Raw genomic sequence first — 22,420 nt, 5'->3', positions numbered from 1 at the left:
TATAACAATTATGATAAAAGACAAAATTCACAATTCTTAGCATGTGTTTCACCAATAAATGTAGTCCTAGATTTAAGTGGCACTCTACACAAGCTCTATTGGGGACTCATACATAATTTTGTAAGAGAGCAAACAAACATTGATGTTGCAAATAACCTCTTCAACAATGCATCTATGTATTTCATATGCAGCATAACAATGCCATCATTACATTGCCAAAACTCAGTGCCCAAGTAATAGTGCAACGATCCAAGATCTGACATCTCAAAAGACTTCTCTAAATGAGCTAAAATATGATTATCATCATTAGGCCCTGTGAGCAGCGTGTCATCAACGTATAAAACAATGACCAATAAAACAATCCTTAGTCCCCTTAATATAGAGGGTACTGTCAGCAGTTGGGCTGTTGCAAAAACCCTATGCAACCAAGTATGCATGTATCTTTTCATACTATACTTTGAGAGCTTGCTTAAGGCCATATAAAGCTTTCTTCAATCTGCATACTTTTGATTCCTGACTTTTCTAAACAAAACCACAAGGCTGAGATACATAGATCTCCTAATGCAAATCTCCATTCAAGAAAGCACTTTTGATATCTAACTGACGTACATTCCAATCTTTATGTGCTACAAATGTAATGATAATCTGCATGGTAGTCATACGACGTGTGGGTGGTGCAAAGGTTTCACCATAGTTAATGCCTTTCTCTTGTGCATAACCCTTTGTAACAAGACTAGCTTTGTATCGCTCAACACTGGCATCTGCTTTACGTAATGAGATGTGATAGATAGATAATGAATGTGTGCTTTTCAAAGAAGATAAGTATAGACCAAGATGGGTGTATACTAGCATGGGGGAAAAAACCTCCTAAAGAGGGAAAAAGTGCCTTGGTTGGTCCTAGTGTGCTATACAAAGAAGATAAGTATACCCCAAGAAGATGGGTGTATACTAGCATGAGGGAAAAAACCTCTTAAAGAGGGAAAAAGTACCTCGGTTGGTCCTAGGTGTTCACACACATCAATACTAAATATGGCTGGTCTTAGGTGTTCACACACATCAATACCAAATATGGCTACACAAACACTTGGATAATGGGCATGGTCATGCAAAATGCACACTCTATGTAGGTATGTGTCCAAGGGTGCTTTAAATGAATATATGGCCAGCTAGCTATCAACCCATTCTATTAGTCTTTATGTGTAATATAGATGGTGTGGGGCTCTTGACACTTTACCTCTAATACAAATGTTAAAGGGCAAAGTGTCAAAAGGCATGCATTAAATATGGTGGTGACTAACTTTTCCATCTATTCTCTCAATCAAAAAATTAATCATGGACAAATTTCATGCACTAGGAAGGACAAGTTAACAGTGATAGAAGGTTTTGCATGGAACAAATGATAATCCTACAAATGCACGTTGAACAAACACATGTGATAGAGATACTGTAAATAAGAAGTTCAATTCTTACAACCAATGAAATTCAATTGCTATGTAAAATACACATAAGTGGAGTGATAAATGCATAAAAATTGTAATCTCCCCACCTGTGATCATCTACTTCACTACCACCTCTTACTTCACCACCTACCTCACCAACAATCGCAACTCCATCTAGCGACACAAGGAGATTACCCATGATTGTGGAATATCCACTAACACTTCATTGACACTTTTGATCTCTCCACCCTCATCTCCTTGGGTAATTGGAGATCGTTTAGTTTATAATTAGTTCATAATGTAGTGCAGTATGTCCTCTCTATTATAGTATGCAAAGTCTAGTATCATTACTCTTTTCTCTTACCACTTTTGTGTGCTCCTCTTGTTAAAATTATGTGTATGCTTGACATTCCATCATGCTCATCTAGATTGACTATGTGTAGGACTTTACAAAGGTTGGGATTGTCTCATGCATATGTAGGTCGTTGATAAAATTTTAATCAATTTTTTTATCACATTAAGACACTCCTATATAAGGAAGGATTGGAGCATTATATGGTAGTGAGTGTGTGAACACACTTAGGACTGTCGGGACACTTTTTCTCTCACTTTTTTCCCCCGTGCATATGTACACCCTCTTACCTACCCATTTTGGGGTGTGTACTTATCTTTTGTATCTGGCACACATTTGTTCATTCTAATCTAGTGAGCTTGTGTGCTCTCAAGCTTCTCTATCTTGTGTGTATACATTGTTGCAACCCTAACCCTAATTCCAACAATTGGTATCAGAGCTAGCTTCCTTGACACTTGATCTAGTAGTCTACCTCCCTCCTCACCCCACGATCCTATTTTTCAGTATTCGATTGAGATACCCTCTTAGGAGAAGGTGTATACTATAATGTGTCGTATACGAATTTTTAGGGGTTCGTGGCGCGATTCGAACGTGTTTTGGGCACGTTTTGGACATCGTAAGGTTTTTGCAGACGTTCTAGAGAGGCGTCATTTTGGATTGGTTCTGCTCGATTTTGGGTGTTTGGGATGTGTAGCGGCAAAGATTTGGTGTGCAGAAGCATCTACAGTGTCTAAAATAACATCGACCATCATACTTCCACCCAAGTAACATTCTATTCTCTACTTTGTGTTAATTTTCATACACTTTATAGGTGATTCAGTCAGTTTTGGGAACCATCCAAGGTTGCGTGAATACTGAGTACTTATAGTGTGTTGAAAGATTTTGCATTTGGTAGAAAATCATGGCTGGCGCACTAGTGATGTATTCAACATGTTGTTTTTTGAGAACAAGCATGGGAATGCATTATACCAGGTGCGCAATGAAGCACGTGTTGTATATCTGCGCAAATAGGTGGAGTCTGACCACATGAATGCGAGAGACTTAATGGACATCTTGACTAAGAAGATCAAAGATTTTAAGGAACATTTTGCTAGTGTTGATGAGATATATCCTGATAGTACATTGGTGCCCACAGTTCTCAATGCATTGCCAGATTCTTATCAGAGTTTTGCCTCTACCCTTAGATTCATGATGAAGGGAAATCTAAATGCCCTTACATTTGATGAGCTGTTTTCAATACTCTTACAAAGAAGAGCAGTCTAGGCAAAACAAATCTAAATGCCCTTACATTTGATGAGCTGTTTTCAATACTCTTACAAAGAAGAGCAATCTAGGCAAAACAAATCTAATATGCGAGTTTGTGACCAAGCTTTTGTTGCCAAGGGAAAGCTTCTTCACATGGTGGATATAAGCAAAAATCAGAATCCTTAGGTAAGGATGCAGAGAAAGAAGGTGATAAGCCTAAAAAGAAGGGCAAGTGTCACTATTACAGGGAAACCAGGGCACTACATACATGAGTGCAAGAAAAGACTAGAGAAGGAGAAAAAGAAGGAATCGGGCATGGTTGTGTCTCATGCATCTGCACCAAGTGCACAGAAGAAGGAATTTGCAAGTTTTGCTCAAGATGGTTGGGCATGGACTGTACATTGCAGTATGACCCTTCTATTCATGATGTATGCATGTTAGTGGCAGCATCGGCTGCTTAGTACTTTGACACTGGTGCTAGTAAGCACATTAGTTCACAAAAAGGTTTGTTCTCATGTTTGGAATCTGTCCCAAGTGTAGGAACCGTCACATGTGCAAATGGTTCCTTATATCCTGTCAAAGAATTTAGTAGAGTTATGCTCACTGCTACAAACGGGGGCGTATTTACTCTTTCGAAAGTTTTATATGTGCCAGACATTAAGAAGGACTTGCTGTCAGTTTTAGCCTTAGCCTTGTTAGTCTTGATGGTGAAATTTGTGGATGACAAATGTATAGTTTAGGATAGAAATGATGGTTATTCTATCATTGCCTCAGGTACCTTGTTTCATGGCCTATACAAGATGGATGTATTTGAGAAGTTGCAAAGCATGATGCTTGCTCAGTCTCTACGACTCGTGCTATGAGTGATGCAGAATTATGGAATGCATGATTTGGCCACCTGAATTATGGCAGTTTGTTACACCTTTAAAGGCATGATATGGTGTTTGAGTTGCCAACTCCTAGGTACGAAGCATTGGCATGCTGTTAAGCGGGGTTTCGGGTATACATAGGACACTCAGTATTTGGATTGTTTTATCCAAAAGGGGGTGAGTCATAGCTGTATGCTTTTAGTGATTCAGATTGGGTTGGATGTTATGACACACACCACTAGTGGGTTTTACTTTCGCCTTGGTGATTCATGTATACCATGGCTCAGCAAAGAAGTAGCCTAGAGTGGCCACTTCCAGCTGTGAAGCTAAGTATAGGGCAACTTTTACAGCTACAGTTGAGTGTGTGTGGCTTATGGCTGATTTGGGTGTTGGATAGTCGTCTAGCACTACCATTTTCATTGACAGTCAGAGCGTATTAGCAGTTGCAAGGAACCCAATGTTTCATGCTCGCACTAAGCACATTGAGGTGCATTACCACTATGTCAAGGAAAGACTCTCTACACCAGAGATCAGCTTGGTCTATGTGCCTACACATGATAATATGGCAGATTTATTCACGAAGGCTCTTCCTCGTAAAAAGTTCGAAGCTTTTCATAAAGCTTTGGGCTTACTGCCTTTTCAGGATTGATCAGCCATACCCTATACATGTTCACACCATCACTCCAGGGGGGATTTGTAGCATTATATAATAGTGATGTGTGTGAACACACTTAGAACTGCCAAGGCACTTTTTCCCTCACTAGGAGGTTTTTTTCCCCATGCGTATGTACACCCTCTTATCTACTCATTTTGGGGTGTGTACTTATCTTTTGTATCCGGCACACATTTGTTCATTCGAATCTAGTGAGTTTGTGTGCTCTCAAGCTTCTCTATCTCTTGTGTGTGCATTGTTGTAACCCTAATCCTAATTCCAACAAGGGTGCACTACAAAGCATCTAAAGCCTATAGTAAGGAAGGGTACTCCTATAGTAAGGAAGGGTACACTACAAAGTATCTAAAGCCTATCAACTTATAGCTAATGACTTATATTATAAAAACAGTAGATGAGCTTTATACTAGATCCTTAGTAGCAATACTTGCCAAAAAAGATGTGATTTTCTATGAGCGATGTCAAGCGATGCTAATGGAATTTGTTAGAAGTTGCATAATAACAACAATGGTCATTCAATGAATCCAAATAAAGTCACATGTATTACAACAGATTGCATCTCTTATGTCATCATTGAATTATTTTCCCTCATTGCATATTGGTATAAGCTATCACACCCAACCTCAATGCATATTAGTTTAAGCTATCTCACTACATATTGGTATCAATCCTATCACACCCAACCTCATCTATCACTCTCTCAAGTAAGGTGAACCTCATCCATCATACTAAAGTAAGATAAATGTTATTTCATTTACTCTCCTCGTCATCTGCTCCTCTTTTGTTATTCTCGTGATTGCTAACTACTCATGTATTTTTATATGATGGGCATGTGAGTTGTTCTTTTACAAGTTTCATAATCGAAACCTTAAGAAGGACGTGTCTTTTTCTTTGTAGTGGAGTTGGTGAGAGATTCAAAGTTTGACAAATTTAGAACCCCAATCTTTTCAAATTTCATCAATTATTATATGATTACAGCGTGAATCTTTGGCAAATACTTATGCCTAGTTTATCATTGGCATGACTTTATGTAGTTGACCATCTAAATATACCTCCTCATCTCCATGCATATGCCATCCTTTAAGTAAGCCTCTCACATAAACCCAAAGGGCCTTTTGATTGCCTTAATTTATTTCCCTCAACGTTGGCTGTGACTTTTGATTTGATGTGAAATCTTCCTTAACCATCATCTTTATGCTACTTCATCACTTCTTTCACTTTTCGAACAAATCCTTCTTTTTCTAGGGTCCCATAGTTTGTTTTCTAAGGTTGCAAGATGATTTACAAGTTCATCAAGCCATAAGTGTAGACTTCTCTTTTTAGAGTTTGTCGATTTATTCAAGTAGTTATTATCTAGAGCACTCATTTTGTTAGGTGGTCAGATATCTTCTTGGGGGTGATGCCAAAGCACCCACAAAGGAATTCTTGAATTACATGTAAAACCCGCTCTTAAAGTTACAGGTGAACCCCCTCTTATAGAAGTGAGAATAAGGTACCTCTTGTGTGGTGAAGAACTACTAGGGTGTGTGTCTAGGTGTTTGTCATGTGGAGATAGGGGTGTTATCCTGTAGTGACAATTATGGCTACTGCAAGTTGGTGTTGATGCAAAGAAAAATGATTGGTAAGAGGCGTGTAAAAGTCAAGTTATGATTTATATGCAAATTGGACTTAGTGATGGAAGATAGGGAGTGTGCACTGAAGTCCTGTAGAGCATTAATACAAAAGATTATGCATACTATTCATGGCACAATAGCATACTACAAGAAAGACGACTTAGATAAACCTCATTAGAAGGACATATCTCATATATTAGTGTTAAAGACATCGAAGTAGGAGTTGAATTACATGAAAGACGACTTACAAGAAAGACGACTTAGTGACGAAAGATAGGGAGTGTGCTCATGAGATGAATAATAGAGTATGTCTTACACTTAACCCGACATTTTATTTAGGGCATTCATGTTTTGAAAATTGAATCTAAAACATGCACTGGGTAAATAATTTTGCATTGAATGATAAAGGTAGCAAGTACTATCCTTCTTCAAATTGGGTTCTTATAAAGGGAAAGGAATGGAGATGAGCACAAAAGTCGCTTTATGAAAATTAATGGCTTATTTTATCCTAAACAACAATGAGAGACATTTATGAGATTTTTCATCTTTCATCAAAATTATGATGACTCACACCCTAGATCAGATAGGTTCATTAACAAGCGAAAAAGTAATGAAAATGAATCAAATGGCATGTAAGAAACAAGGGAAATTATGAACAAAACAATAGAGAACATGATTGAATTAAGGCATGAAGATCCACCCCATATAGACCAGGAAAGAAGCTTGTAAAACTCTTTAATTTGGAAAGTGATGATGATGACAATGGAAATGAGCAAAAATTTACGAGTATAACGATATTGCTTTGCAGAACAAAAAGTGGGATTGCAATTTTTTGATTTTACAAAAAAGATCGCTTCACATCATGATTCTAAATCCATATGAATTTGTGTTAGGGAATTTAAAAAACATGTATGGAGTTATATTTTGCTTTGGTTGTTCTAGAACTTCAAGAGCCATTGACACATTATATTGTTACTCATTACTCACAAATTATATGCTTAGGTTTTGGCTCTTCCAAAGTTGCGGATTGCTAGTATTATGATTTGTGTCTTTATTGTTCAATTTTTTTTTTCCTAAGGTGTCTGTGTGCCGGACGCCCAAGCGGGTGCTTGCATGTGAAAGGAGTATATGATCTCAAGGCCAGGTTTCGGCCAGTTGCTTTTATCTCCAACGTGCCGAGCAAGCAAAGCGTTTGTTTTTCTCATCGTCGACGACCGGCTCAGCTTAGACTTATCTGTGTTTTTTTCTCACCATGGCTACAAGTAAGTCTTACTGTTGCCTTCAATTTCTTGCTATGACGCCAAGGTTTTTCTAAGTCTGCTGTTCTTTTTGAGTCTCGCGCAGCACTCGAACAGGAGATTCTGCGGAAGACTTTTGCCCATGAATTTTAGGGTTTTCGATATGTTTTTCTGAAACTATGGCGCTCTTAGATGACCTGATGCCGATCGCATCCTACGGAAATTTTGTTGAAGGATTCATCTGTGGCTTTTGAAGGATTTCTGAAGCTTTTGTTTGGCGCGTTTTGTTCAGGGACTCAGTTCGAGAATAGTAGCGAAATCGGAGTGTTTTCAAAACTTACCAACGCGTATTGCCTGACCGCCATTGGAGGATCAGAGAACTTTTTCAGGTATTTCCTTATGACATCCTCTGATTTTCCTCTTTTTTTGGTGTGATTTCAAATCTTTTTATTTCTTATCTTTTGTTCGTGAATCAATTTTTTCATAAAATCATGGCATCTAGCTTTCTAATTCGTTTATGCCACTTTGATGCTCCAGTACCTTTGAAGCTGAGCTAGCTGAAACCATCCCAGTTGTCAAGGTTTCCATTGCAGGAATGAGGGTGATTGGTCGAATGTGTGTCGGTAAGCCCGTTGGCTTCAATTATTCTGTCTCTTTAAGCGATGCAGTAAGTTGATACATCCTTTCAGTGCTTCAGGTAACAAGAACGGTTTACTCTTGCCCAACTCTACTACAGATCAAGGTACAGTGTAATTCTTCACTCTCGTTGTGCCTCAAGGTATTGAGCTTATGATTACCTTGAACGTCTTGCAGAGTTGCAGCACATCCGGAACTCCTTGCCAGACACTGTTGTAGTACAGCGAATTGATGAGCGCTTGTCGGCACTTGGAAACTGCATTGCCTGCAATGACTACGTGGCATTGATTCATACGGATCTTGATAGAGTATGTGCTCGGTGCTTTCTGATGACAGTTTTGAATCTCAATAATAAATCGTGGCCACCTATTAGTTATTTCAAATGGGAGGAAAATACATGTTTTGTATATGGTGTCTATGCAAGGGTTGGTTAAGAAGGTGTTGGGGGGGGGGGGGGACTAATCCTGGAAGTGTAGTTCAATTAGACTATGCTACAATAAAATTTATATCAAGTAAAGAAGATTGTACATTTGTACTCCTATTGGAGCTTGCATGAGCTTCTGGTGCATGCTGACATGAAGAGTGATGCAATCTGCTTTGATCTGACTTGAAAGATGTTTTCCAAGGTGGCTCTTTTTCCACTGGTGATCACAACTAGATTACACCAGAATATCTGACGATTGTGGGCACCAGTGGGACCTGACCAATGTGCATCAAACTTATGGACACCGGTGGAACGGATTAGTCCACACCCAAAAATATCTGGCATCGGTGAACCTAGTCCATTCAACAAGAAGACCACTTTATTGAAACAATCCATATGGATTGTAAGATCCTCCCAGGAAGTCACCTAAATCACAGGATAAACACAAGGTTAGTACAAACCATAGTTAACGGGAGGTGTGAGGGTTTCGTTCAGACTGAAAAATAACTGTGGAAATTTATACATATACAGAATATGACTCACGTCATGACTCATACATAATACATATAGCAAACACAGATTGATCATGATTCATCATTGTATACGAAAGCATGCTGCATGAATGAACATTCAACAGCCAACAATGATTATAGCACTAAGTAGAAGCATAGACGAATAATGACTCAAACGAGATTACATATGAATCATGTAAATGAAATCCCTGCACGCCCTCTGGAGTCATCAATGATAAACCATGTCACAGACTCACATGATTCATGAAGAGACTAGAGTAAGTTGTGCCACTCCCACCATATCTTGCATTCATAGCATCGAAGGTCACGTTGTCCCATAGAGGAGAGCTATTCCTTCGCATGATGAGATTCGAGAGAGAATAGGCTACAAGCAAGAATAAGAAGAGAGTGGGTGAAGGCCCAAGGGTGACAGGCAGCAGACTCACCTTCACTTGGTCCCTTTGAAGATGTAGGAGTCTCATCGAACACCACATTGCAGCTCACAATAACTTTACCGGCTTGTTGATCATAAAGACGATATGCCTTGGACATAGAACTATATCCAAGAAAAGTCATACGCTGAGACTTGGAGTCCAACTCAAAGCGATGCTCCTTGGGCACATGTACATACGCCGAACAACCAAATACTCGCAAATGAACAATCGAGGGCTTCTTACCATGGAAAGCCTCATATGGAGTTTGTGTAGCTATAGGAGACCTATTTTGAATATAGACAGCAGTAGAAACCGCCTCAGCCCAGAAACGTCGAGGTAAAGAGGAGTGCACAAGCATAACATGGGCCATCTCCATGATAGTTCGATTCTTCCTCTCTACAACTCCATTCTGTGATGGAGAGTATGTTGTAGTAAGTTGTCTTTGAATGCCTTGATCCTTGCAATACTATTGAAACGTAAGTAAATATGGTGAAGTCACCCAAGGTGATAGTGCCCGTCTTGGCAGTCAATCGATTCTCCCCTTCATCTCGAGCAACCAAAGCTCCATTAGAACCACGAGCCTCAAAGGGAGATTCAATTTGCATAATGGAGGGAAGCACTTCTTTCCAAGTAACTTGAACACTAGGAGGAGAAGAAACAACAGACTGAAAATAAGCATAAAACCTCTTTGGAAGCTTGGAGAGAAGCCGAATAGCCATATCTTGAGTAGAGATATTCTTGCCACATACAACAAGCTTGTCTTGGAGATATTTCATCTTCGTGATGGAAGCAGATAAAGAAGGAAAGGCAGAGACCGAAAGATTCATAAGCTGCTTTTCCAAAGCCAAAATCCATCTCGGAGACTTAATCTCGTAAAGATCTGCAAGGGCCTTCCAAACTTAATGTGCCGCATCTATTGTACGCACATAAGAGAGAACTGAATCTTGACAATTCAACATGAGAAAGGAGAAAACACGATGATCATTTGCCTCCCAAGCATCAACGTGTGCGTGGGTCACACCAACTGTAGAGAGGGTGGGAAATGTGGCATTGGCAGTTGTGACTAGCCAGTCCAGAGATCCACTCCACGCAAGGCCGACTTCACCTTCACCGCGCACAATGTATGGTTGGAGCCATCCAACTTGGCAGACTCAAAAAACATATGAAGCAGGTGAGGCAGCCATGACTAAACTCAGGCTCAACTCTCAGAAAAGAAAACGCACAACTCAGAAGAAAGAAGTGTCACCACAGGTACCAAGATGCCTCAAAGCAACCAGTGGCCAGCCACACCAAATCCCTTATGCAAGAGATGTGTCCACTAGAGAGGAAAACACAGCCAAGAAGGGGTTGCTGTCCTGAAAAAACAGGCCGACCAGCTTCCACTAGGCTCAGAGTGCATACGTTGATGAGGAAATACATGTTGCCTGCTACGATAAAGTGCCAGGAAGAGGAAACCCAACTAGTGTTAGCACATTCATCCCCAATTTCTGCTCATTTATGGTGCCCATTTGGTACCTTTTTGCATGGCCCTTGCTTGTGGGCTGGCCACCCCTTTTTCTAGTATTTTTCTGGGATTTATCCCAGCCTTTCTGGCATTTTCCAGTCGGCCTTGTCCAGTAGCTCCAGTCGGCCTGTTTTGCAGCTCCAGTCGGCCAGCTTCCTCCTCTACTATAAATAAATAGTGGGTGCTGGCCTGTCATTTCTCATTCAGTCTTATACATATTTTGCTCCCTCACTTATGAGACTTGTAGTGTCTCTTGCTTGGGACTATTTTGCTTCAGTATATTCAGCATAGTTCTCTCCATATCTCTCTCTCTCTCTCTCGCACTCTCTGTTCAGCACATTCTAGTGCCACTCTGCTTCCGCTCTGTGCACTCGTTCATGGTATCAAAGCTCCCGGTTTAGAAACCTCTTTGCTGCCCCAGATTCAGCCCTGTTTTCAGCACCTTCTCCTTTGCGTTTTCTCTCAGATTTGCAGCCCTTTGCTGCTGCGTTTTCTGGACTGAACGGGCTGGTTGCTACGCCCTTCAGTTTGGCTTCATCAATACGGCCTTCAGGTACTGTTTGACCAGTTTTCTTCTCTTCCACGTGGAGTTTGGGACATAGGTGGCCTGTTTTCTTGAGGACAGCAGCTTCCTTTGCTGCGTTTTTTCTCTCCCGTGGGTTTGCTCCTTTGCAGAGGGGGTCTTTCGTGTTGCAGGCTTTGGTGGCTTTTTTGGTACCTGTGGAGATTGCGTGTGGACCTTTCCTGGTACCTGTTGTTGTTGCCTTCTTTTGTCTTTGACAAAGGACGACTTCTTCGGCTTCTCGGGTTATGTTCAGCATCTAGTGTTGAGAGGGGGTGTTAGCACATTCATTCCCAGTTTTTGCTCATTTATGGTGCCCATTTGGTCCCTTTTTGCATGGCCCTTGTTTGTGGGCTGGCCACCCCTTTTTCTAAACCCTCGGCTGAATCTGAGATCAAGACAATGTCGTCAGCATATAGCAATATGGGCACTAGTGTCTGAGCCAAAGGTGAACCTCTACCTCCGAAACTATCCACAAATACTGCAATCTCATCAATGTATAGGCCTAAGAGTGTAGGTGAGAGTTGGCAGCCTTGCTTAACCCCAATAGTGCTACATATATCTCCCGAGGTCCCACCGGGTGCGCGTACACGGCCGAGTACTGCCTCATATAGTGCCATCACACCCCATATTATCTCATGTGAGAATTGGAGCTCTTGCAAGTGTCCTATGAGATGGGATCGAGGGACGGAGTCAAAGGCTTTGCGGAAATCCACAAAGCAGCAATACACATGTCTCTTTGAGGACCTCATCTCCTATATGATAGCCCGTAAAGTAAAGGTATGGTCCAGCGTGGAGAAGTTTCTCCTGAAGCCTGCCTGGCCTAATGCCCTGTTTGCCATCCTCTGACATAGAGTTCATCATGTCCTCTAGTACTGTCCCATAGATTTTGGCCATTGCGTGACCAATCATGATAGTCTTGTAGTTACCTGGGTCCGTGGGGTCTCCTGCTTTGTGGATGGGGACAATGGTGTTGGTAGTCCAGGAGGGTGGGAAGCCTTCACAGAGTGCTCTGTTAAAAAGAATGGCTAGAATGGGAGCCAATACATGGTGCCCGTGGGCAAAATGTTCCGCGCGTAGATCTTCATGATCTTTTGCTCTCCCATTATGCAACTTTTTTTTTTTTTTTTTGGGAGAGAGAGAGAGAGAGAGAGAGAGAGATGAAGCCAAAAGGTGAAGCCAAAAGGTTGAATATACTGGAGTGAATACAATCCCGAGCAAGAGACCTAATAGTCTCATAAGTGAAGGATACGAAAGGGAGCAAGTGTGTCGACACATGAACCACACAACTCAGTGAATGAACATATGAATGGGAGAGGCCAACCCACCTATCTATAGGTAAGGGGTTGGTTGTCTGGACATCAAAAAGTTGACCTAGGAAAAATGCCAAGAAAAAGAGGGAAAATAAGGGTGGCCAGCCCTCAATCAAGGGCCGTCAAAGGTATGCATGATGGAGTTGATGGTTTATTTATGGGGACGAAGTGCCTGCAATCAAAGGGCAAGTTAGAGTCAAAGAGAGTCCATGCGATCGAGGCTAAGGTAAAATTAGGTTGTAGTTTCAAAATGAAAGTTTACAGTCCTACGGACCTAATAGGATATATGGTTCAGTCATGGAAAAATTCTACACATTCTTTTTGATCCTAGGAGTACTCACAACTTCATGAATGCCAGGTTTATGAAGTTACGAGTGAAGATGCAGCCAAGTGATCACCAATAATGTGTGTCGACATGTCGTGGGGCGCATGGTTTTGGAATGAGCGAGTTGACTTTAACTATATAGAGCTAAAAAAGCCATTGGATTTCATGATTATGAATCTGGACAGAGTAGATGTTATTATAGGAAAAGAGTGGTTCCATAACCATGATGTATAGATAGATTGGAAGGGTCATGAGCCGGTTGGAAGAGGATATGATTGCTCGACAGTTGTCAATATCTTAGGATGGGACCACCTTACAGGATTAGCCAGTTGGAAGAGGATATGATTGCTCGATGGTTGTCAATATCTCAAGATGGGACAGATTTGTAAGAGTAAATTTCCTTGGGGAGCACCAGTACTTTTGAAGCACAAGGAGGACAAAAGTTAGAGAATGTGTGTCAACTTTAAAAAGTTGAATAAAGTTCCGATAAGAATATGTATCTTTTTTGTAGAGCGGATGATTCGATTGATAGGTTGCAGGGAACTGTCTATTACAAAGATAGACCTATTGGTTATCACCAGATATGGATGGATGAGGAAGGCGTCTTCAAGACGAGATTCCGCACACTTAATGGCCATAATGAGCTTCTTGTGTTTCCTTTTGGACTCACAAATGCTTTCGCAACTTTCTAGCAGATAATGAATGATTTAGGGAAATTCGTGGTCGTGTTTCTAGATGATATCTTGATATACAATCATACTCTGGAGGAGCACGTTGATTGTCTCCAAATTGTCTCCAGTATTTTGAGGCAAGAGAGTCCAATGTCAAACTCATCACGTGACTGTGATAGATTTTGGCTCTTTTGTGCAGCCAAAGCAACAACGGTATGAATGGTAACTCATATGTGAACTAGGAGCATAAAAGTCAATGCCCTCACGCCGAGCATAACCTTTGGTGACCAAAAGAGCCTTATGACGATCAATAGAATCATTAGGCTTACGTTCAATCTTATATCCCCCTCTCGATCTATACGCAAAGCAACAAGCTTATGCCACAAGCATTTTCAGCCAAGGGTAAAAAAGCATGGAAGAATGCAAACACATCTGATTTGGTTTTCAAGCCATACACCCAAGTGAACTGAGTGTAGTCATCAATGAAAGTGACAAAATATAGATGTCCCCCAAGAGATGGAGCCCGCATAGGGCCACAAACATCACCAATGTACAAGCTACGATGATCGAGTAGCTCGCATAGTGCCATCTTTGGGAAAAGAATGTCGATGCATCTTTCCAAGTAAACAACCGTCGCATACCTGCTTAACAGAGAGCTGCAAAGGAGGCAACTCATGAACCATGTTATGACCAATCACCAAACCGAGCATGCCACAACTCAGTGTCACGTAAAATTTTAGGGGTAGAGACAACCATAGCATCATTAGACTCTTGTATCCTGTCATACATCTCAACCTTGTACAAACCATTGCACAATGTACTGGACATGACAATAGAAGCTGCATCTCGACGGTCATGAACTGAGGCTTGAGCAATAGTGATGAGAAAACCAAACTTTAAACCTAGTTTTAGCAAGAGCAGATACAGAGATGAGATTCTTATGAATTTGAGGTACATACAATGTGTTATGTAAAGTGAAAATGTCACCATTGCATGCTATCAAATCGACATCCCTAATGCCTTTAATGGCATACGATGCATTACTGTACCACCTTTAGGTGCATCGTGCGAAGTGGCAAACCGCTTCTTACATGAAGTGATGTGCTTTGTAGCACCGCTATCAAAGTACCAATCATATAAGTGAGTCTTGGGTTATTATCGATTCATTGTGGTCTTGACCTGGACCAAGAGGCTTACTCTTGCATGGACGTGGTGGATCACGGGTAGTCTTGCCGAGGATCCTTGTGGGTAAGCACCGGTGGTATGGGACCATCATTGGGGTCTTTTTTGGTCCTCAAGCCTCGATTCACATTTCAATATTGAATATACTTGCAGGTCCTTGTGATCAATGAATGATTGGGCATCTCAGAAGATTGCCTTTCAGTGGACATTGAGGGTTTGCAGTGACATTTTCTTGGGGTAGATTGTTAGTTTGCTTTTAGTCATGGCTAAAAATGATGTATTCAGTATGCTCTTTGCCGAGGACAAGCTAACTATCCCATGTGGGCATATGTGATAAAGCATATACTGGTTGCAAAGAATTTATGGGTATATGTAATTGGTGCTAAGTTATGACCTCAATGAAGCTCATGTAGCCTATCTCTGGAAAGAGCTTGACATAGAGCATATGACGGAGGGTAATTCCCGTGTTACGGATTTGCCAGAGCAGTTAATCAATATTGATGAGGTGATATCTCACAATTCACTTGTTTCTACAGTTCTCGATACTCTTTCGCTCTTGATGAAGAGAAATTTAGATTTGGTCACATTTGATGATTTGGCAGCTCTCTTGTTCAGGAAGAGCAATCTCGGTCCAACTAGAATAGTATGATTGCTGCAGATCAAGCCTTTGCAACCTCTTTTCGTGGCAAAGGAAAATCTAGAGCATCTTCTAGTGCTAAGCCTAAGGGCAAGGCACCTGCCCATTCAGATCCTCTTGCCTCAAAAGAGGGTGGGGACAAAAAGAAACGGTGTAACTATTGCAGAAAAAACCTAGACATGTCATTGAAGAATGTAGAAAGCGTATTGCGAGTGAGCAAAAGAAAAAGCAGCAAGGTTTGGTGGCTACCACAGGTGACAATAAGGAAGAGGCCAACTTGGCCCATGATGGCTATGCGTTGCTTGTCACATGTAGTACTCCGTCTATGCCTTCTTCTTGTATGTCAGTTTCTGATGCTAGTGCTTATTGTTGTTATAAATAACAATCCACTGATCCAGTCTCCTCCCAAGGATCACCTAATACACATCCATAAACAAGATTAGAGAAACCAAATAAAAGGGGTGTAGGCAAGCTCACCACCCAACCTAGGGCCTAAGGTTCCACTCCCATGAGTCCATGCCAGTGCGTCTTGGCGTCCCATACCACCAATGCCGCTTGCCCACAAGGGCCCTTGGCAAGGCTGCATGTGATCCACCATGTCCATGGTAGGAGTAAGCCTCTTGGTCTAGGTCCAGACCACAATGAATCAATAATGACTCATTTTTATAGTGCTTATTGTTGCTATAAATAACAGTCCAATCATAAATAGCCAATAACCTTGGATTTATTAAATCTGAACCCTAGCCACTTGAATCCGCTTACTTTCCCTAATCCTAGGGCGGCCCGCCCCTGCCCGCTCCCCCCTGGTGGGCCAACCCTGTTGGATCAGTCCCTAAAGTACAACATCCAGCCTATACGCGTCCTCCACCTCCTCTCTGGTCCCAGCCATCTACACCTGTCCAGGTTCTGTCTAGCTTGCTCAAACTGCTGAGTATCATCTAAATTTCTAAGTGCAGTGCTCTGCTAAGGATATTTAAGCCACCTCCTTTATGGATTGAACTGAGACATTGCGAAATGAGTTACAGCAAACAGCTATTCTGCTTTGTTCAGCAGATAGCGATTGCACTCCTCTTAGTGGCTTTTGCAGAGGACGTTTCACTTAGGAGAGGTCAAGTTTAGATTGAGTTTCCCTTACATGTGCACTCACAGCGGTAAGCCCTCCTGCCATAACATAAAGTTTCTTTACTCTTTAATATGTTCGGCTGCCTATTGGGACGTGGATGATCTTTCTGCCCATGCTTTGGTGCTGACCATTACAGACGACTTGTGATTCACCTGCTGTTCCCAGTGGGGTAGTTCTTGCAGCTTGCTCATCATATTTTTATTTTTTCTTTTTTTCTTCAAAAGCTGAATATTCTAATGCAGACTTTGCTACCTTTTTAATAGGGTTCCTTAGTATCTAAACTAGACTTAGTTACAAAGGAATCTTTTTTAGGAAGTAATTTTAAAAGTGGAGCATCTTAGATCCTTGTTTGTATGGTTTTTGCAGGAAACAGAGGAGCTAATAGCTGATGTGCTAAATGTGGAGGTTTTTAGACAGACAATTGCTGGCAACATTCTGGTTGGGAGCTACTGCACTTTTTCCAATAGAGGGGGTTTGGTATGTACATGTTCTTGCTTTGTTCGCTGATTTATCATTGGTCATGGAGTTCCATTCAGGCATTAAGATTCCTGCTCATGGCGGGGAGAGGGGGACCATCATAACCACCTGTTAGGCTTGGATGAGCAATCTTACCGTCCAAGCAATGGGGATTTGCGTGTCTAGCCTCTTTATGGGCTTTACTTTGTTTGCCTTTTTAAGGTGGTGTTGTTCAAGTTGCATTTTCTGGCTTTTTAAAGGAAGGAATAGCAGCTTGTTTAATTGTCATGTTTCTGAACCAGGTTCATCCTCACACATCTGTAGAAGATTTGGATGAGTTGTCTTCCTTGCTGCAAGTGCCTTTGGTAGCTGGGACTGTGAACAGAGGATGTGAGGTGATTGGAGCAGGCTTGGTCGTGAATGACTGGACGGCTTTCTGTGGATTCGATACTACTGCAACCGAGCTTTCTGTAATAGAAAGTGTATTCAAGCTCAGGGAGGCTCAACCTAGTGCCATTGTGCAGGAGATGCGGGCATCACTGATTGATACCCTGGCATAACACATTGAGTGGAATAAATGTTGCTAAAGCTTGTTTAAGGGTCCTCCTTTGTTAAAGGGCAAGATTTGTGGGCCAATAGTCTCGTATCTGAAAGCAGTCTATTCATGCTAAGTCAAAATGCCCTTCCTCCATGCTTGTGTTAAAAATATTGTACTCTTTTTGTGGGTGCTGTGGTGGCCCTCTTGGTACTTATTTCATTGATTTTGTTTAGGAGGTCAGACAAGCCCTCTCTAGTACAGGTCCTTTGTCTGCAAGAAGGGGTTATGGTGTAGGCGTTGAATGCTTCCTCTCTACATCCGTTGTCTGTAGGGGAGTATCCTTGTGTCTCGAGGCAAGAGTTCTATTAATGGTAAGAGGAAGGCTAGCATAGGTCTTGAGGCCAAAGTTGTACATAATGCTTACAATCTATAAGCCCATAAAAAAGATGAAAATGAAGTAGGAATGTGTGGATGTTGTATGGTGGGTGCTAGGATCCTGCTCTTGGAGGATCATGAACATGCTTTTAAGGCCATGAGATGACATGGATGCTTGAGAAGGGGTTGCTTGCTGATTCCTTTCATGCGGTTAAGAAGCACCTTTGATTCCACTTTGGTTCTGGCTGTATCCATGCCCTTACGATATTTACTTATGTCATTTCTGAAACCTCTTGTGTGTTTTTGACTATCTAGTTTGCTTGTGGTTGCACATGGTTCCAAAATGGTTGTAATGTGCTTGCAGAGAGGAAGGTGGTTTGTAGGAACAGGCTGTAGGGTTTGGATAGTGCAAAGCCTATAGGGGATCAAACATGTCCATAGTGTGTGTGTGCGCGTGCAGAGAGAGATAGAGAACAACGAAAAGATTAGAGAGAACATAATGGTTACACGACTTATGGACAATGCTTTGATTGAAGTTATCACCCAAGTACAATGCCTTTTTGTAGGTTTGAAACCTTATCTTTTGACTTAACACAATCACATAGATACACACTTTTATAAGGGTTCACACGTAAGTAGGTGTTCACACACACATATACATGAATAATGCCACACACATACATGTGAACACACAACCCTCTGGGGACAAAATACGAACACAAGTGGACACATGTGAACACTTAAACATGGGTATATGCATGAAGCTCTGAATGCCTCCCTTTGGAGTGAGGGTTGCATGATTAAGAAAATTGACACAACGAGATCTATGACTAAACCACGTCTCCAATTCAAACATGTTTTGCAATGCCAACTTCTCTATGGTTGGGGACGATGAAGCTAATGACAAAAGTGTTTTTTTTGTTTGAGTCTCAGAACAAGTTTGCTCATCTTTGATCTTGCCTCCCAAAAAAAAAAAGCTTAGAAGAGGCTTAAGTTTGAGCATGACACAGGCCCAACCAAGTATGCAAAATTCAAATTCGCAAATGAGCATGGCTCATTTGCAACCGAACTTTTGAGCATGGCTCAGAAGTTCCATGTCTAAGCATGGTTGCATGCAGACTCAGCGGTCTAGGGGACCAAGGTACCTCATCTTGGAACTTCCCTTCTAGGCCTAGTTTATGGGAGCTCCAGCTAGAACATTATATATTGGTCTCTCTAATGAACCCCCTTTCACATTGAACATGGAGATCGAGGATGATGGAGCTTTGTATAAATCAAGGTATACAAGCACATAAAACATTTATAGCATATCCTTTTCGGGGGTCATCTCTATTGGAAATTTAAGAACTTCTGCTCAAGTTGTTATGGCAATGTGGATTGTGCCTTGTGCAGGATTGATGAGGATGATAAAGAACTCGGTATTGAGGCTCATGTCGGTGATATGGAAGCATTTGATGAAGACCTACAAAACTGCATGCATCCAAAAAGTGCTTTCCCCATGTGAATGGTCCCTTAGGCTTAGTAAGGTTTTGAATTTATGGCCCTTAAAAAAAAAGAAATATACAAAACCCCCTTATGTAGAGGACTTTCCACACCAAGCGGGAGCTGGCGTCAATTTGCGAGGCCACGAAACATGGCATACATTTATAGGGGTGTTCACACCTATGAAAGTGTTCACACATATACATGAATAAGGCTATACAGGTGGACATGCATACATATGAATTCATAACCCTTTGGGAATAGTACACGGACACAAGTGGGTACACATGTGAACACAAACATGGGTACATACGTGAAGCTCCGAATACCCAACATGGTTGTCATCCATCTCGATGCTGTAGCATACATGAAGACTAGCCATAGAAACCAATTCATTTCTTGGTGAAGGATTGTTTGAATAAAAAGGCAAGAGCATCATTATCCCCAAGAAGTAACGACTCCTACCCATACCCCAATCTCCACAACTACTATGGTTAGTCAAGCAACACAACTACCTCCACCTCCAATATAGTTAGCCAAAAGCTAAAATGCAAGTAACAGTGCGTTTTGGATCTAGAGTTTGCATAAACCAAGTTGTATAAGTGCTATGGGTATATAGGTGGTCCATGTGTTGTTGTATTGACAGTAGTAGCGTGAAAGGCGTTCTTGCTCAGTTCGCCACTTAATGGAACTTGCATTTATTGACATCAATAGAGAGAGGTGTGCCTCGCCCAAGGCTCGAGTTGTCCCACTCATGTTTGCATCCATTGTATATACAAAAAAATGGCTATGAAATGACCAATGGTATTAATGTAGATTCATTAGGTCCCTGCTATACAGGGGTATGATGGTGTTCTTTGACCAAATAGACCACTATCGCAAACTAGCCTACAGCTTAGCTTTGTTTTTGTGTCCATTCCAAGCTATATGGGTCACCCAATCTTGCTGGTGTTGATTAAGAGGTCAGACTCTAAAAAACATAATGTTTTAGAGTTATTGGATGTGTTTGTTTCTATGTTTACTTTTGATTTGAACTTTACTTTGTATTAGGGCATTCTATTTCATCTATTGGTAGGGTAAACCTTGGTTTTTTTGGCAATTTGCATGAAATTGGAGTCTAAGAGACTTAGATTCTCTTTGCTTTGATCCAAGAATTATCTTAGCAATTGTGATTAGGAGTGGAGTCCACTTTGAAAACATGAGCATTGAGCTCCATTAGGTTGAATTAGAGTGAGATTATCATTTTTTGTGCATGCATTTCATAAAATTTTCATAATTCATACATTGTTGCATGGAAAAACTAGAAGCATGCAGAATCATCTAAAACAATAAAAAACACTTAATTCGTTGCATTACAATCATTTACTAAGACTAGGATCCTTAATCCGTCTCTATCAAGTTTAAAAAATGATAGGAACTACCAAAAACTAGGTTAAACTAGCTCTCAGGTAGGGGATGTGAGTCCACAATCTTGTAGAAAAAGACATCAATCTGGACACGTGAGCCTGCGGACGTGAGCTACCACCACCACCACGTGAATATGCAGAAGACATGTTGCGGATGGTTTTGAAATGGGGAAGGGGAGTTGCGGGTGAGGGATTTGTGGAGACCAGGGAAAGTGTGCTCATGTGTCACTTGCTGAGTTTCTCAGTGGGATCTTTGGCTTGGGTGCCAGGAAAATCTCTTTGGTGTGGTTCCTATGTAAAGAAGACGTGGCTCAAACAAATCACTTCCAGAGCCATTAGGGTCTTCTTCCTATGTGGATTTAGGAATCGGGGTTATGGCTTCTTAAGGCACTTATTGTGGATAGTTGAAGGATCCTCCTTGTGAGCCATGGGTGATGAGATGGAGGGGTCTTGTGATGTTTCCAGCTTTTCTTGGGGTTATCAAACGGATGTTGTTTCATAAGATGGGATAAGGTTGGCGAGGCACATGGGGTGAGAGTTCTTTGCTCTGATGGCACACAACAAAGGACTTTTGTGAGCATGTGGGCATAGTGCACCTTGCATATAGGATTCTTGCATGAGCCTTGGAGTTCAAGGTTAAAGGCCTCAACCAATTTACTAGTTGGCAAGTAAGCAACTTGGTAAGAATGGTGTGAGTGACACACTGTTGTGTGGTCCCAAGCCTTTTGATGAGCAAGAAAAGTGAGCACTCAAGCTAGGGGCATCAATTTTGGCACTATCATGTCTTCAAACGTGGCTCCATTTGAGTGAATACCTTCTTTAGTGAGACCAAGTGCCAAACTTCATCCATGGCTCTTCTCCTATGTGCAATTTTGTTGAGACATCTAGGTGGTTTATAGCTCTTCTAACGAGATCCTCGATGAGAGTGATCTAGTGTTTGCAACCAATCTGGCTTCTCAACCTCCCTTCAATCAACTATGTTATGGTAGGACTGAAAGAAGTGTAGTGTGAGAGGGAGATCCATGACCCATGATAGTTGGTCTCAAACGGATGTGAGTCCGACCTTGTCATCAAGGTAGGGGATTACTTCGGGTATAGTTGAGACGGGATGACTTGATGAATATGAGGGGGCTGCGTCAAAACAAATACCGCAGTGTGATGAGTTGGGAATATATTGGTGTGGTTGCATGTGACCTTGGAATGGACTCTATATACTGTCTGTGCTCCAAAATATGTGCGTTGGGTATATAGATTGGAATTAGCAAATGTGTGTAGGCTTCAATGAAAGCTCTTGGACTTTCTAGTCATATGCTTTTGGACTTTTCAAGGTATGGCTTTACACTAGCTACACAATAGCCCAAGTTTCAATTTTTATTCCATAAGGTCACGCGGGAATCCAAGACCCTGAAAGAGC

General features: G+C 41.4%; 1 protein-coding gene across 1 annotated transcript; it reads left to right on the top strand.

The window, feature by feature from the left end:
* The first annotated feature begins 7,215 nt into the window (after positions 1-7,215).
* On the top strand, positions 7,216-17,896 carry LOC147603022 (eukaryotic translation initiation factor 6-2-like). The gene is made up of 7 exons (XM_086797107.1): positions 7,216-7,450; positions 7,719-7,815; positions 7,964-8,049; positions 8,124-8,168; positions 8,240-8,370; positions 17,116-17,226; positions 17,508-17,896. The coding sequence occupies exons 1-7, from the start codon at positions 7,441-7,443 to the stop codon at positions 17,763-17,765; spliced, it is 738 nt and encodes a 245-aa protein (XP_086653233.1). The 5' UTR covers positions 7,216-7,440; the 3' UTR covers positions 17,766-17,896.
* The last annotated feature ends 4,524 nt before the right edge of the window (positions 17,897-22,420 follow it).

The sequence above is a fragment of the Cibotium barometz genome, chromosome 65, assembly GCF_041138505.1.
Source record: "Cibotium barometz isolate CiBa-2024 chromosome 65, ASM4113850v1, whole genome shotgun sequence".
Lineage (NCBI taxonomy): Eukaryota > Viridiplantae > Streptophyta > Polypodiopsida > Cyatheales > Cibotiaceae > Cibotium > Cibotium barometz.
Note: the sequence above shows the minus strand (reverse complement) of the source record. Positions and strands in the feature narration are given on the sequence as shown.

Excerpts from the sequence above, each read along its gene's own strand:
- LOC147603022 (XM_086797107.1), top strand. Across the intron at positions 8,050-8,123 it reads GATTGGTCGAATGTGTGTCG|GTAACAAGAACGGTTTACTC; the intron begins GTAAGCCCGTTG and ends TCAGTGCTTCAG. Across the intron at positions 8,169-8,239 it reads CAACTCTACTACAGATCAAG|AGTTGCAGCACATCCGGAAC; the intron begins GTACAGTGTAAT and ends AACGTCTTGCAG.